This window comes from Diabrotica virgifera, chromosome 5, assembly GCF_917563875.1.
Source record: "Diabrotica virgifera virgifera chromosome 5, PGI_DIABVI_V3a".
NCBI classification, from domain to species: Eukaryota; Metazoa; Arthropoda; class Insecta; order Coleoptera; family Chrysomelidae; genus Diabrotica; species Diabrotica virgifera.
In genome coordinates, this window is record NC_065447.1 from 8,293,999 (window position 1) to 8,311,870 (window position 17,872).

Sequence of the window (17,872 nt, forward strand, 5' to 3'; positions counted from 1 at the left end):
AAAATTTTCGACAATTAATGTTCAGACATCATTTGTGGCTTGTTTAATGTGTTTGTGTGTGTTTTATTCTTTTATTTTAATTTTTGGCACTGTTCTAATAAAAATGTTTGAGAAGTAGTAAGTATAAATTAGTTTAATATTTAAACAAAATATAAATAAAAAGTATATTAATTTCGTTTAAATCATATAATAGAAGTATAACTTCTTACGTGCGTACAAAGTACACACACATTCTTTTTTTGTTTGATTTACTTTTTCCATTTTGTTAAACTATTGATAATATTTTAAGAATAAAAAATCCTCCTAAAACTTTATATACTCGCATTAGAATTCGAAATATTTTTACGTAAAATATACTTACCTACCTACATACAACTAAAACTCACACTTAACAACAATCTATTCTTTCAAAGAGACCAACAACTTATACAACAACAAATATAATAATAAATTAACTATCAATAAACACTTCTTTCCTCTGAAACAACAATAACGAATTCTTAAATTAACACACTACTGCACTGAACAGATATAGATAAAGATGACAGAACATATTAGAGAAAATCTAACGTTAGGTTTGTCAAAATGACAGTGATAATTTCTCTATGTTGCCTAATTAGTTATTTAGTTATAATATGTTCGATTTCTTATTAGAAATAAAAAATTTTAGTAGTTCCAAGATTACACAAAATCTAGGCATGGGATAAAAAAGTTTATTTGAAGAAAGTTTATTATTTTTTTCTTCTTAATGGCGGTACAGGCTCCTTTTTTCAATATTTTATTTAGTTACAGAGTAATTTCCACGTACTAACATACTTCTGAAATTGGGCTCTGTACCGCCATTCTTTATTATATTACGAATATGTGTGCCAAATATCTCGACAAAATATTTAAAATTAGAGCCGCAATCTTGGAACGCGTTTGTGGCTACCTGTTGATCGCTACTGTAGCCTCTTAAGAGAATAAAAGTTTTGATTCAAAAAGTATGTAGAGTGGAGTATAAAAATATTAACGTATTAAATGAGCGCTGAAAAACGTATGTGGCGCCCTCTGCGGAATACATAATTTTTGGTGGCGAATGTAGATTTCTCGTCCCAAAAAACCGCTTACCAAATTTCGTGTTGTTATCCAATGCCTGTCAGGAAATATTCAATAATAAATAAAAAAAAGTTTAACTTTGACACCCTGTATTTCGGTTATTATCAAATTTCGTACTAAAATAAGTTAGCTTAAATCGACCTATTTTAACCTCAGGAATCTAAGGTTAAGCTATGGCCCATTCGTTACCGAATACCATGTATATAAGATATACCTGAGACTGTAAGCACTTCAGAAGAAACGGTACAGCAGATTTTACACAAAGAACTCAGTATTAAACAGTTTTTTGCAATATTCACATTACATTTGGTAAATGCTGTCGTCAACGAAGATTTGGCAATCCGAAAATAAATACGTTTTCACCAATCTGTTAAATTGTGCTAGTACTCTCACTCTCACTGAGTGAGCACTCTCACCAGACTCCCCTCTATGACTGTTGTTGTTTCTCTCTCCGTTCTGATTCCATATACAGTGTTATCAAAAAACCTTTCCTACTTATAATAGTAATTTTTTTAGCTGACACTGTTCGTGTCACAAACTGTTAACACGTTGAACGCCGTAATGTATACAATATTACGGCTCTCTGGACCGACTTAGCCGAGGTCCATATAGTATAGCAGTCACTGCAAAGCAAGTGTGATTCGCGCGGCCCTGTAAGTAAAATAAGCGTGAATCGTATATGATTCGCGCGGCGTTCAACATGTTTTAACCCAATATTCCTCACAAAAGTTAAAAATGAATACGGATCCATTACAAATGACATAAAGTATTAAACATTCATAGATTTTTGTTCACTACGCTGTTATTCTAAAATCTTAAACCAATAAAATTGGGTGTTAGTAACTATTCATAAAACTATCAATAAAATCTTTGTATATAAACTTTACAAAAAAAAACAAGAGAAACTTATAACAACCGGATAGCGATTCATTTATTGCAACTAACTAGATAATATATGCACCAATTCCTTATACTAAGAACACCAAAGCGAAAGTTTATATCATCATAGATGAGTTTGCATGACAGCTAACTTAAGTCATACGTTTAAAGTTTGAGCCTTGAATCTCATGACCTTAGGTACAATACCGGGTGCTGTAAATTGATTAAGTCGTTTATAAGTTATTTCCAATGGCTTATTTATTTTTTTTTTCAGCCCCGTATGTATTCCTGTCCATATTGTATCTAACAAACAGTGTGTTCAAACAAATAAAGCATGTGAGGTGAGATTATTCGTTATTATTCATCTAATCTCTTAGAAAACCATTAGTTTCTTTGTCCTACATATTAGACCTATATGTATAATGGGCTTATCTTTGTTTATAATGAACAAATGTAAAAAATCAAGACACATTATCTATTTTGAAAAAGGAGCACTGTAAAGCAGCATCCTTACAATTTGACAACTTATAAAGCTCGAACCACCCAAATTCCAAAAGGCTCTAAGGTCATTCACAAAGAAAAAATTTGCAGACCTTTCTCATGAAAGAGAAAACAAACATTATCCATTGAACAAGATATAAGAAAACATGTTCTTCCATCTGCTCAATAAAACTTATACGCTATCTTGTAGCGTCTTTACAATAACAAAAATAATAATTATTTAGGATAAACTTTCGCTGCGTGGAGCTCTTTTACTGCAAGAATTTTTCAAATTCTTGCAGCTAAAACTTAACATTAAGTCTACTTACTTTATATATCTAAACATGGATGGATTAGCATAAAAATTTTGATCTTATTTACACGAGTCACAACCAAAAAACAAAAAGATCTAAATATAACTTACACATATATTAAATGGCGCAGTCACTTAAAGAGTGTCTGCAAAGCGACAAAGACCCAAACCGATCGGCCATAAAGACAATGGCTACTGTTTTGGATATAATCATAGCTTTATTGGAATCTTTAGACACCGATTTTAGCAAATGCTCCCTGGTTTGTCTCGCAAAAACATTCCTTGCTCGCAAGGAGGCCATTGTACAGATAAGATTACACCATAGATAAGGGGGTGGATTACATCAACTGGAATACAAATTGATCGACCATCCACTCTATTCGCCAGATTTACCCCTCACAATTATTTCCTGTTTATAAATTCAAATAAAAACTTGGAAAAATATGAATTTTTAGTAATCATATTGTTACGAAGCTACGATTCTTCTTCTTCTTCTGGATTTTTCCATTGTTTACATGAATTATCTCAATTTTATTATACAGGTATAAAAAGACCAATTTCTGTATATAGGGGCGTAATTTGTGTTACAATATGCTGATATTTACTTCACATTTTTAGTCACTTTGAATAAAGTTGTGATGTATCAGGTATAAACTTGCCAAGTACGATATATGTAAGTTATAATTACTATAAAAATATGATTCGGAAAAAAACAATTTGACATTAGCATTAAAAATATCCATCTAAAGCACGGACGTCGAGAGCAAAAGATGAGATCCATCAATATTAGTCGAGATTCTATAATTTATTTACCCGATTCGATTAAAAAAAACCACAACAATGATATAGGAATAAGGAATGCATATTTTACGTACCGTACGCCAAACATAGCTGAACGTGTGAAATTTCCATTGCCTGCGCAAACAATGAAGTGAAAACGCACATACAAACGGTCTGCACCATGAGTGTGAGTGCGAGGTCCGTCGCATGACGAATGCGCGCGCATCATGAGCGTGGTTATTTTCAGACTTTGAGCTATGTTTGTTGGACTGTAGAATAAATACCCCATTAATTATTGGACAGATATTTCATTGGAATTCGTGTTTCCTACAATTTCCACTGTATGTCGAAGGTTAGATGGTCAATTTTATGCTGTCATAGATATACAGATCTTCAAAAGAGTATGAATGATACAAAATATCACAGCTACAACCTTTACTGAGTTAATACAATTTTGCTATATTTCTTTAACGTACTTCTTCGTTAAAATACTGTATTTGTTGTTTTGGCACTTTATATATACTATATACATCATATAGCTCTTTGAAGAAAGATATTACACCTTTGCGCTAGAAGAAGAGGTAAATGATGGACCAAGAATATTACAGCAGAAAGTTTATTCTGCAATGACACAGCTAAGGGATGGTAAAGCAGCAGGACCCGATAATATACAAGCAGAACTACTCAAACTAATGGACAACGAAACAATAGCAATAATCACAAAGATGATCAACAATATATACAACTCTGCAGAAACAATAACACAGCAGAGACGTCAGTTGCAATATATACGCATGTTTGGTTGATTACGAGAAAGCGTTTGATCTAGTACAGCACGCTAAGACGATGCAAATACTAATAATATAAAAAACATCAAAATGGCCCAAAACTCTTTTTTAACAAAAAAATTGCAACTTAACAAATCGAAGTGTTGATAAAGTCCCAGTATCCACCAGTCAGATAATGATTTTTGTCTTTGGATGTTTTAAAAAGTTTTTATATTATGTAATACCTACCAAAAATATTTAACTCTAGTCTAACTTCCAGATTATAAACTATAGTAGACAAACGAACTTAATAATTAGCGACCTTGCAAGATATATTTGTTGTATGTTCAGTTCTTCGAGTTCTAACACTGTATAAGTACATAATAGTATTCTTTTAAGTGAAAACAGTTTTTTGTAGTATGAAGAAGCTCACACAAAAGTCATTAACACAGTGGTTTCCAATATGTGGGCGCGTCCTCCTAGGGGGGCGCTAGACTGTTGCAAGGGGGAATGCAGCTGTTACAATTGTTTGTTACAATTAGCTTAGGAAATTGTAACAAAATGTCTGAAAATGAATTTAAAAATGGGGTTAAATACTATTAAAAAGCAAATTTTATTATTTTTTTTATATATATTTTTACATGATATTGTATAATATTTTGTAGCCCATTAAATAACAATATCAGTTGGGTATTTATGAAATTAGATTGTTAGAAAAATTAAGGGGCGCAACAATTTTTTGTTTTTTTAAGGGGGGCACAGGTACAAAAATGTTGGAAACCACTGCATTAACACATATTTATGTCACACCACATTGCAAATGTCCAAAAAAACGTCGTCTATCAAGTTCGGTGTTTAATTTACTATCCTAAGATGTATTGGTTGAGAATATTAGTAAATATTTGTGCAGCTGGTATATTATTGCCTTAGTTAAAGAAATGGATACAATTTGGTGAATCTGCGAAAGTATAAATTTTAAATTTGTCTGTCACTGATAAGTCAATGACGTTATAGTAGAATTTGTAGGAAAAAAATTATTTTCAGTATTTCAAGGTCTAATGAACAATTTTGTGTTTTATCTAGGCTAGATTTTTGAACATCAAGCTTGAAAAAGAACCCAGCTTTCCCTTCAATTGATGTTACTTGTTTTAATATATCACTTGTTCTTGTTCTATATATGAGCATTCCTCCATATTAGAGAAAGGTTTATATGAAAGATAAAATAACAAATACAGTCTACATAAATTCTACCTCTTGAAAAATGCAAAATCGCCAATATAATACACTTTGTTCAAAACTTTTTATATATCACGTGCCCCCTGTAAAACGCTATCGACGCCTATGGTCAAAACAATTAATATACGATCTATATAAGCTCACATATTGGACGTTTATTTAGTGTCGACGTCAAGGTCAATGTACTTACGTATATTCTTAAGAAAAATATCTTTCACATTACCACAATTGTTGTTCTGAGAGTTGTCTAAGTACGTCTCTAGAAGTTGGTAGAATTCCCGGTAGATGTCGCCACCTAACGGATACTAAAGAAGAACATATTTGATTAATAAACAAAATAGTAATGATCTAGATATAATATTAACGGTATAGTTTATACTATACAGTGTGTCCCGAAAAGTTTTATTATACTGTCCTTGTTCATAAATAAATATTGCAATAAATATCGCAACAATTGTTACATTATGTTTGATTGAATAAAATAATAACAAAATAACTTAATACTAATATCTTTTTTATCAATATAACAACAATTACATCCATAATGTAACTTCAACTTCAATCTATCAACCGTCAACAATAAATACCAAAACAGTACAAATTACTGCTTATGCAGATGATGTAGCTATCACTAGTATGAAACAACTAATGGAAGTATTCAAGGAAACTGATACCGAGGCACGAAAAATAGGGCTTAAAATCAGTGAAACAAAAACCAAGCACGGGACCATCATAACACTTGAAAATGAAAATATCACAATATACATACAACTATATCATCGAATGTGAAAATGTCTTCACATATCTGGGCACTGAAATTGGGGAAGATAATTCCGGAAGTAGCAAAATTATTGCACATATATTTTGACGACATCGAAATTGTTAAACAAAAGAACCAAAATGACTACCTATCTACAAAACATTAATTAAATCCGTAATAACCTATGGTTGTCAGACCTGGATAATGACGAAAAAATGGTTGGATGACATGAAAGACGACCTGAAAACTATGAATGTAAGAAAATGGAGGAAAAGCGCACAAGAGAGGTCGGAATGGAAGGACATAGCCAGACAGAAGAAAGACACATTAATCTTATATTTTTGACATTTGTTGACAGTTGTTAGAAATACTCCAGATTAATTTGCCTAACTTTAACAAAATTTCAATTGAAGTGACTGCAGACTACAGCAGCTTTTAGTTATTTTCTTATTAAAATATAACAACTGCTGACATGTTTATTGAAATATTTGATGGCTAGAATTTGAATGTATACATACAGTTGAGTCCGCGAGTCTTTACCCGTGCGTCATCATTTAAAGCATACGAAATAAGTCGGAAATTTACTAAACGCAACGGCAAGTGGATATTATTCCGATAACGGGTTATAGTATAAAATTTGACGTTATCAAATAAATAGAATGTCAAATTTAAGTTTTGCTTTAAAATTTTGGTGCATAATTACAGCTACATTTGAAGTAGCTTAATAAATTATTTTATTATCATTGATTAATAAATAAATAAACAATTTATAAAAGAATTTAATAACATATTTTCTTTTTGTTATTTTATTCACTTTGGAGGAACCTTAAACACAAGCATTCAACTGTGTCAACAATGAGGTTAGCTTTGTATGTTGTCAATTTCTAACTTATTACAAAATTTCTAACTCCAATATAAAATTAGTTGTGAAAACAACTGTTTGTATACTATAAAAAACTTTAAAATGCAAAAATTCGACAAAATAACAGCAAAAAATTCAACAAACTGACAGCCACAAAAGTAAACAAACCAAAACGTCAGAAATTGTACTTAAAATATGTGAAGACATCCCCAATCGTCTTTCTTTGTACCTATCTCTTTTCAATGCACTGAGTCTAAATCGTTCATAAAAATAACATGTGTCTTTACTTAATAACAGGCGGCAGCTGGTTTGTCATTAATTTCATGCTTGGAAGAGAATGATGCTAAATAAAAAGTATGTGTTTTGTCTCGCCAGCTATTAATGACGCACGGGTAAAGACTCGCGGACTCAACTGCAACAATGTTACTCACACCGAAAGGTAGAAGAGTTTTAGATTAAGTAAGTAAGTACATAACAATTTCAAGAAACATTTTTCTTTACATTTTATTTTTCACTACAAATCAATATTTTTTATTTTCCCTGTACTCGAGCCAATGCCTTGAAATTCTCATATGTACTTGATTATGGATTACTCCTGGTTAAACACAGCATTTTATCAAGAATAATGTTTTTGTGACATGTAAGATAAGTTTTTCATCCGTCTGTATAAAACTTTTTGGAACACACTGTATATTGATTAAAAATATCAATAATTTAATATTACCTCTTCAAATGATCGATAGACAGCTTGGAAAATAGGCTGTTTTTCTGAATGAAAAAATCCCCTAGAGCCATGAATTACAGCTACACCCTCAGATTCAGCTGGCTTGCACACACTGGTATACATGCAGTGGTCCGGCCTGTAGTTAAATCGGCAGGAATAAATGTACAGTTTATCTACAATGAATAAAACACATTATCAAAATTATATTTTTGTATTTATTTTCAAATAATTTATGTGGTAATCGAATACATCTTGAAGAATGGGCAAAATTGGAACTATTTCTTTAGAAGTGTTTCTTTTCGCTTTTTTTTGTCAGTTTGGTCAAATTATTTTTATTATTCCTGCTAAATAATATTTAAAGAATGGATAATATTTTATATCACTAATAAAGCAAGTAAAGCGGCGGGATCTCTTAATGACACAATCTGGAAGAACAAACACTTAAGACAAGACACAAAAGCAAGAATCTATAAAGCAGCAATTAGACCTATATTAACATACACGGCGGAGACAAGGCCTGACACATCTAAAACGAGACGACTACTAGAAACAACAGAGATGAAAATACTCCGACGAATATCAGGGAAAAGTCTGTTGGATAGGGAGAGGAGCGAAAACATAAGAAGATCATGCAATATAGAAGACATAAATGGATGGGTGACAAAACGGAAACAGGAGTGGAACGAACACATTAGTAGAATGGCAGAGGATAGGATAGTACGAATAGCACGAGATAAGTCACCAAATGGACGAAGAAGTATTGGCAGACCAAGAAAAAGGTGGTGCGATAACCTAAACAATTTAGGAGGATAATATTGAAGAAGAAACAGGCTTTAAAGCCTACATACAAGAAGGAAGAAGAAGAAGAAGACTAATAAAGCACAAGAAAATTAAAAACATGTTACCTCAGATAATATTTATACTTACCAGGATGATAATGAAAGATTATATTGATGATATCTTGGTCACCCCAAGTTATCTTAAGTTTGTATTTTTTGTAAATAGGAACCACATACTCTTTCCATTGGAAGGCTCTCATTCTGGTTAAATTCATCAACATAACACCTGAATTTACCCCTGAAACATCAAAATATTGAGAAAAATGTAAATTACAAAATCTCATAACCAAATATATTTAAATAAAAAAAATATTTCCTCAACAACCTGGCAAAAGATAATAAAGAGTGCTGGGTCATAAAGGGGTGCATGGGAATGAATAAGCATGTCTGTTTTTCAAAATAAGGATCAAGAGAAACCTTTGTAGGCCCAGAACCTTCCTGTGGCACCACTAAAGATGCTACAAAAAATTTATGAGATCAAAATGGTCACTGAAATGGTGATTGGACATTGCCGTTTAAGAAACCACCTATACAAACTAGGTAAGGTGAATGAATTATGGTGCAGAAAGTATGAAATAGAAGAAGAGACTGCTATACACATCCTATGTCATTGCAATGTGGTAAGTGACGTGAGGCAAAAATTCACTGGTTAACTGAGGTTTGAACAAGATGAGATCCTAAAACTACCAATAAGAAAACTATTGGCATTCGTTGAAGCCACATGGTCCAAAGGTCTTACAACCAAGTACTAGAGCTAGCGTGTCTTACCTAATTTAAGAAAAAGATCAGAACAAACAATGGAAATAACAATAAAATAAATGAAAGATAACTGAAATGTAATAGGAAACAAGGAACGTCAAATTAAGTACATAAATATTATCAACTCATGGAAACAAAATATTGTGATCTAGATAGACACAAGTAGACACTTTACTAAATATAAGCTATTAAAGAATCATCTCTACTTGAAACAAACCTAATTTTCCATAGTATGGATGTTTGGCAAATCTATTATACCACCCTACGTTTGGATCTTCATGTTCTGGAGCTAACGCAGCCATTTGACTAGAGTTAAACCTATTAAAATGCTCCCAAACGGTTTCTACGGGTGTCAAAAATAATGTATCTGTATCCATATATAAAATAGAATCTACATTTTCTAGGAGATTCTAAAAAATAAAATCGTTGAACCATAGTCAGCGCCACCTGAATTTTCATTACTTACTGGCAAGAATAATCTCTGTGCTGCACATGGCTTAAAAAGCTTCTTCCATTCCAAGGGATTATCTGATGGAAACGTCAATGGCAAAACTTTAAAAGTAAATCCATTATTCATGAAAGCTTTCCATTCTCCTAACTAAAAATCAATAAGGAGTATTAGTAAATGAACAAAATAAGAATTGATCAAATGTCAGAAGAAATACAAATTCTTCAGGGTGTAACACAGGGCTGTATATTGTCACCCCTGCTGTTTATTATTTCTAGCGAAGCCAACTTCCAAGAAGCTTTAAGAGAGTGTAAGGATATGATGGTCATAAATAGTGAAATCCCTAATAATATAAGATATGCCGATGACACTGTCATATTTACTTCAACTCTACAAAGTCTGACAAATCTACTGGAACGACTGAACGAAAAGTGTACCACATATTATGGTATTACCTTGAACTTAAAGAAAGCAAAGTCATGGTCACTACAAAAAATCCAAAAGACAATGAGACACTCCAGAATAATATCCAGATAGAAAAGCACTATAGAAATAGCAAGGGCAAAATTTGTGAAAATAAAACATCTATTATGTAGTAAAGACCCAAGAATAGATCTAAGGATAAAGTTGTTAAGCTGCTACTTTGCTCTATGGATCTGAGACCTGGACATTGAAGAAATTAAAGATTAAGAAATTGGAAGCTTTTCAGCATTGGTGTTATGAAAGAATACTACAAATATCATGGGTGGACAAAATTACCAATATTGAAGTCCTTGATCAGGTTAATAAGAGGAAAGAAATTATACAGACAATTAAGAGGTCGAAGCTTGAATATTTCGGTCATATAGTAAGGCATCCTCATTATAGTCTGCTGTGTTTGATAAAAGAGGGCAAAATAAAAGGTAAATGAGATGTAGAAAGAAGACGAACCGCCCGATTACAAAATCTAAGGGAATGGTTTAGTCTGAGCTCTAACCAACTATTTAGAGCTGCTGTATGTAAAATAAGAATTACCATGTTGATATCCAACTTTCAATAGAAGATGAAACCTTAAGAAGCAGAAGAAGAAGAATTAAAACATGTTTTAATGACTTACTTTTTCATTAAAACTATCAATTAGCCTCTCTTCGGACACTATAATAAAATTAAGCTTCTCCTTGCTGAACATAAGAGCAGATTTTAGCATATTTAGTGTTTCAAATAGCCTATCTCCACAGGCCACAACTGCCACAACAATATCTGATCTAAAAATACAAACATTATTAATTATTGAATAAAGAAACTATTCCTATACGCTGTATTACTTTTTAAAATATATTCTTTCAGTGGTAACTTCATTATCCTCTACCACTTCTTCAAATTCTGCTTCCTCTAATATGTCTGTAGTGTTAATTAGTCTTATACTATACAAGTAAAAAATAACTAGAGCTATTGAGAGTAGTATCCCAAGTTGCAATATAGTATACAGTCTCATATTTTCTTTTGTTGAAAATGTTATTCACATTTTGAATTGTAAAAATGTAAATATAAACAATTACAAAAACATAACCTATTGATTGGTTGCTAATTGACAACTGAAAGTTTTAAAATGACGTCATTTAATTGACACTACAGCCACTTTTTGTCATCTTTTTGTTATGTTTTTGACATTATGGTTGGCTAACACTCTTTTTTCCTTGTCTAAGTGGCTAACTACGCTAACTACAATTTGAAGGTTATATAACAGACGTCAAATTACACCATAACCTCAAAATTATGAAATAGAAAATTTTATAGAATTTAATAATTTAAAAATGTTTTTACGCAAAAGTGGAAAATTATATTGCTTTCTTCCACTTACTGGATTATTTGATGCAGATAAAGTACAGAACCTAACGAAGACAGAACAAAACTTGGATAAAACTGAGATAAGCAGTAATTCTGAAGAAACAGGATGGGATAGACTAAAAAAAATGTTTGAAGTAGAGTAAGTACTTACTAAAACTACCTTGAAGTTTTTTATTAAAACTTTTCATTCAAAATATTTATATATTCAATGTACGTCTGTACAACATGTCCAAAAAGTCTATTCATTGTCGAATCAGTACTTACCTGATATACCATAGTCAGGATATAATAGCAATTCTTTGAAAAGAGAATGAATCAGACTTTATTTACCAACAAGACGATTACCCATATTGTTTCATTCAGCCAACCTGTGGCTCTGTTTGCTTTATTCACTTGATCTTCCACTTATGTTTCTAGCTTTCTATAGCTAGATAGAGTAATGCCTAGATATTTAAAATCCATGACTTGTTCTATTATCTGACCCTATAGCTCTAATGTACACCTTATTAGATTTGCTGTTATAACCATGCGTTTAAAATGTTAAACCATGTTTACTACAGTGCAATGACAAAAACATTATTTTCTAACAAGGTTAAAACATGTTATTTAAACTCACATTTACCGCCAAATATGTTTGATATACTTATTAGAGAAAAATGGTTAAATTTTCAGTAGGTACATATTTACCGATGGGTCAAAAGACGCAAATGGAACGGGCTGTGCAGTATTCCACGAAAATAAAAATTACCATCATCAATATAGCCTACCTATTGAATGCTCAATATACACAGCAGAAATGATAGCAGTAATGTTTGCTGTTCAGTATGTACTACTGAATCCAACTAGCAATTATGTTATATTTACTGACAGTAAAAGCGTGGTGGACAGATTGAGTAATATTCAAACAGTCAAACACATAAACCACATTGAATTGAATATTCTTAAAACTCTGTTTGAAATTATACAATTAGGAGTAAATGTAACAATTGCTTAGATTAAGGGTCATTCGGGAATAAAAGGCAATGAAATAGTTGACAATTTTGCTAAATCAGCTTATGTGATCGGAGAAAAAATAAACAAAAATTTAATTCCAGCTTCAGATATTGATACTTTTAGCAGACAAAAACTTAAAAATAATTGGCAATTGCATTACAGAGAATGTAATACTGGCTCAAATTTTGCTCATTGTAACCCTAGGATATTCTCAAAAAGATGGTTTTACACAGAATATAACAGACATTTCATAAATACCATTAATCGGTTGAGAGCCAATCATGCTCTTACGCCATCTTACATGCATAGAATCGGCTTGGCAGATACCCCCAATTGTACTTGTGGCAAAATCGGAGATCTAACACATGTCATATTAGAATGTCATTTAAACATAAATAACATAAACGACCTTTATAAGGAATTAAAAGATTTAAAATGTTTTTTCCCAATAAACCTAAATACTTTAATATTTACAAATGATATGGAAATTCTTCATCTCATTTATAAACATGTTAAATTATGTAAATACAAGTTGTAAACGTAATATGTAATAAATAGGCATAATTTGTTAATGTGGTTTGAAAAAATAAAAAAAAAATAATATTAAAATAAACACAAAATAAAAAAAGCTGCACAATGTACCAATGTATCTATAAAAATAAAATTGTAGAATGTACTTATGCTATAAGAAATTTATGACTATGAATCTGCAATCAATCAGAAACAAGTCTGGCTAATTGGCTCTGCCAAAGCCATTTTTCAAAAAAAAAACCATGCGTTTAGTCTTTTTTGGGGAAATTAACATGTTAAATTTTCTAGCAGTTATATTAAATTGGTGCAGCATATGTTGTAAATCATCTTCACTTTGAGAGATTAGTATTGCGTCGTTTGCATAGCAGATTATTTTAAGTTGTTTTTCTCCCATTTGGTATTCTTTTTTTATTATTTCATCCATGATCAGGTTGAACATTACGTTGTACATTATATACAATATGTAATAAGCAATAAGCCAATTGGTTGCTGTTAGACTGGTTTATTCCAGTGTTACACAAAAACGTACTTACTTAAATTAAATTCCATGCTTACATCAATATGTGTTACCTTAACACATTAAGGTCATGACTGCATATGAAGTCATTTACTCCATAAGAATACGTGTATACAATGACAGTGTGTCCTTGAATGTGTTAAGTAATTTCTAGACTACTTAAATGAGATAAATTATGTTGAAACTCAAAAAGAATAATATGTTTGATTTATTTTAGTGAATTTGGTAATGTTACAAATGAAGCACAGTCAATACTGCATGTTGGTGCCTTGAGTATATTTATAGGAGCAATATACGGAGGTGTGATCAATAGTAGGCATGCTTATATGGAGTTTATGAGAAGTAATGAGGCAACTAGCTTCAAAAATCATCTTGATGCAAAAGTATGTGCCTCAAATATTTACATAAATATTTCATCATAATAGCTTATTGTTTTGTAGAGAAAATTGCAAGATGCTGTTACTATAAGTTTTGGAAAGGGGGCCTTCAAGTGGGGATGGAGGTTGACTTTATTCACCACTAGTTTTGTGTAAGTTCAAAATATCCTGAATAAAATGATCAAATATTCTTTAGATTTGTTTTAAAGGGCAATTTCAACGATGATTCAAGTGTATAAAGGCAGCTATGGAATTTCGGAATATACAATCGCTGGTACAACGACAGGGGCCTTATATAAGTTTAACATGGGTCCCAGAGGATGGATTGTAGGAGGAGCACTAGGTAATGTTTTTAAAATCATCTAAAAAATTATTTCTTGTAGGTATTAGTTTTGGAAAGTTATGAGTGGATTAATGTGAGGATAAAATGAATTACCTTCTTAAAGGGGGTTTTTTGTAGTTCATTATAGTGCCCTGTGAAATATTTGCTGCATTAATTAGTTACCCATTTCAAGGTCTTCTACTTCTGTCTATTTGTTTATTTCTAATAAGCTTTTCACTTGTTTTTAGTGTCAAAACTATTCATTTTACCATGCCTTTAATTGGCAGGTACAGGCGCCTACAGTTTTACATTCAATTTTATTCAGTGTCTACAGCAGTGATGGGCAAAGTATGGCCCGCAGGCAACTCCGGCCCAGAAAAGTATTTAATCCAGCCCGCCGAGGGTCCATTGACTTGGATAGTATACATATAGCTTTAACACCAAAAGGCATTTCTTCTATAATTCTGGCCTTCCCATAGAATTTCTTGAACTTTGTCCCCCACCCCACCCCCATTAAAAAAGTTTGCCCACCACTGATCTACAGTATAAAACCTACTAAACCTCATAATACAGGGCAATATTGCCAGAAGAAGTGGCCCAGGTTAAGAAAGATCATCCTGGCTCTGAAATCTCCTACAGTGCTATTAATAGACATCTGATTGTTTCAAGCAGCTCTAGACTAAGTTATTATTGCCAATATGATTTCCAATGTGTGATCATCAGATATGGTACTGAAAGAAGATGTGCCCACATTCTCTTCCATTTTTTGCTTCGTTGTGGTTCGCAGTTCGGCTTGAAAGAAGAACTAAACAACTCATTTTTGTTCCTATTGTTAAATTTCATAATACAGTCCCTGGCCAAATTATTAGACGCACTATAAGATTTTATAAAAAATGTTAATTATGAGGCGATACTACGTAGGTTTTTTGTATGTACCAGACACAATGTATGTTGTTTGGTTGTCCATTTAATTGTCTATATTTTATCACAAATAAAACAACATTATTATTGAAAAAAATATGTATTGATTGACTCTTGAAGGAAAACAAAAATACCAACAATTAAATGTTATTTTGTTGACCGCCTTTAGCCACTATTAGAGCTTTAATTCTACAGGTATCGTAATAGTACAGGTTTGCAGTGATAGTATGCCGCGCATAATTACAGCTCTAATAGTGGCTAAAGGTGGCTCAACAAAATATTTAACATTTAATTGTCGTTATTTTTGTTTTCTTCAAGAGTCAATAAATACACATTTGTTAATTAATAATGATGATTAGTTTGTGATAAAAACTAGACAATTAAATGGACAACAAAATAATAGATATACATTGTGTCTGGTACATACAAAAAACCTCTTTAGTATCACCTCATAATTAATTTTTTATATAAAATCTTATAGTGGGTCTAATAATATGGCCAGGGACTGTAGCTATTTAATATCCATAGTGATCATTGATTTGATTACTTCTTCTTTAGGTACAGTTTCCTCTAAGGAGGTTAATAATCACAGCTATTTTCATTTTTGAGATTGCAGCTCTGAACAAATCGATGGAACTGCAATTATACCACTTTCTCAGATTGTTGAGCCAGGAGATGCATCTTCTTCCAATACTTCGATTTCCCTATATTTTTCCCTCCATTATAATTTGTAGCAACACATATTTATCCTCTATCACAACATGTCCGAGATATCTAATTACAGTCATATTATATTTTGATTTTTGTGTGCTGTTTGGCTTTGTGTAGTTTCCTATTTCATTTAAGTGTATGTTTTTCCCTTTAAATTATTTCTTTTATTCTACATTTGCTCGTATTTGGCACTACTAAGTACAGCAGCTTTTTCTATTTTTAAATTGTGCTCTTCATGTATAGTATTTTTTCTCTATTTGTATTTAATTCCAACTTTTCTTGCTTCTTTATCTAATTTTTTTATGAGCTACACATATAAATTTAAATTCTTTTTATTTATTTTTCTTTCTCATGTCTTCTAGAACCAAATTTAAGCTAGTAGTGGAGGCTAGCTGCCCTTTTTGACAATGATTTAAAAAGAATGTTCTTTCTTTGAAGGAAACACCGTTTTTGAAGTTAAAATTTGTAATCTATAAATTGTTTAACCTTTTCAATTAATTACTAATATAGTTTTTTCATCTTTTTTTGAGATAAAAATCCACGAGGAAAATAAAATTCCTGTAGCTGGCTGTATACCATAAATCACAAAAATACAGGATCCTTTGAAAAAGGTATATTTAAAAGACCCCAATAAGGGCTACATCACAAAACAAAACGTTTTCGGATTAATAGGTAATCCATCATCAGTGTTAAGCCAATAGCATGCATGCGTGAGCCACCAAAAAGTTATGGGTAAAAACCCTTTAAAAGTTGCAAATATTCCTGGATATTACCCTGGAGTGTCAGTTGACACTCAATTTTCAATATGTGAGGATATTCAATATTTCCAGGAATATTTGCAACATCCATCTATTTTAATAATAATATGTAGTATCATTTAAGATCTTGCAACTTTAACTTTTTAAAGGGTTTTTACCCATAACTTTTTGGTGGCTCACGCATGCATGCTATTGGCTTAACACTGATGATGGATTACCTGTTAATCCGAAAACGTTTTGTTTTGTGATGTAACCCTTATTGGGGTCTTTTATATATACCTTTTACAAAGGATCCTGTATCTTTTTTTGCGATATTAATTTGTGAGTAATAATCATGTTTATTTTTGCTTCTAGGTGGTGTATTAGGCACAGTTTGTGGTGGAGTAACTTGTGGTATTCTAAAACTGGCAGGAATCTCAATGGAGGAGGCAAGATATTGGCAAAAAAATTGGAAACAAACCAGAGTAGATTATTGGAATAAAGGTGTTAGAGAATATATGGACAAGGAAGATTTTGCTGTCATAAAATTACATGATGATGAAGTAGGAGAACAGGGAAAACATATAAATATGTTAAATGTAGTAGAAAATAAGACAAAAGAGACAGATACGAGTAATAAGACAAAAGAGACAGATACGAGTAAATAAAATTATTTATAATTATTAGTATTTTTTTATTTATTTACTGTATTTATTCTTCATGTTTTGACCTGCAAAATCTGTAGTGCCTTTGAATTTATACTGTGTGCTAAGTTACTAGCTAACTCTTTATAGTAAGATAAAATTTATTAAGTTCGAGAAGGACAAAAATCCATTAACTACAATTTTATCAGAAATGGGCATAAGTTCAGGACTTATGCCATTTTCAATTTTTGGTTGCCTTTTTTGTTGACATGTGGTATGTAAGATAAGTTTTATCATTATTTTCTTCTGATATCTTCACTCCTCTTTCAATGTCTCAATGAAATTCC

General features: G+C 31.7%; 2 protein-coding genes across 2 annotated transcripts; one reads left to right on the plus strand and one right to left on the minus strand.

Moving 5' to 3' along the window:
- Positions 1-841: 841 nt before the first annotated feature.
- On the minus strand, positions 842-11,515 carry LOC114336946 (glucoside xylosyltransferase 1). The gene is made up of 7 exons (XM_028287360.2): positions 11,250-11,515; positions 11,042-11,189; positions 9,964-10,095; positions 9,715-9,907; positions 8,827-8,976; positions 7,900-8,072; positions 842-5,858 (listed from the first exon to the last, which is right to left on the minus strand). The coding sequence occupies exons 1-7, from the start codon at positions 11,417-11,419 to the stop codon at positions 5,709-5,711; spliced, it is 1,116 nt and encodes a 371-aa protein (XP_028143161.1). The 5' UTR covers positions 11,420-11,515; the 3' UTR covers positions 842-5,708.
- A 146-nt stretch (positions 11,516-11,661) lies between these two features.
- LOC114336849 (RPII140-upstream gene protein) lies at positions 11,662-17,564 on the plus strand. Its single transcript, XM_028287273.2, has 5 exons — positions 11,662-11,911; positions 14,031-14,196; positions 14,254-14,342; positions 14,400-14,533; positions 17,257-17,564. The coding sequence occupies exons 1-5, from the start codon at positions 11,739-11,741 to the stop codon at positions 17,547-17,549; spliced, it is 855 nt and encodes a 284-aa protein (XP_028143074.1). The 5' UTR covers positions 11,662-11,738; the 3' UTR covers positions 17,550-17,564.
- The last annotated feature ends 308 nt before the right edge of the window (positions 17,565-17,872 follow it).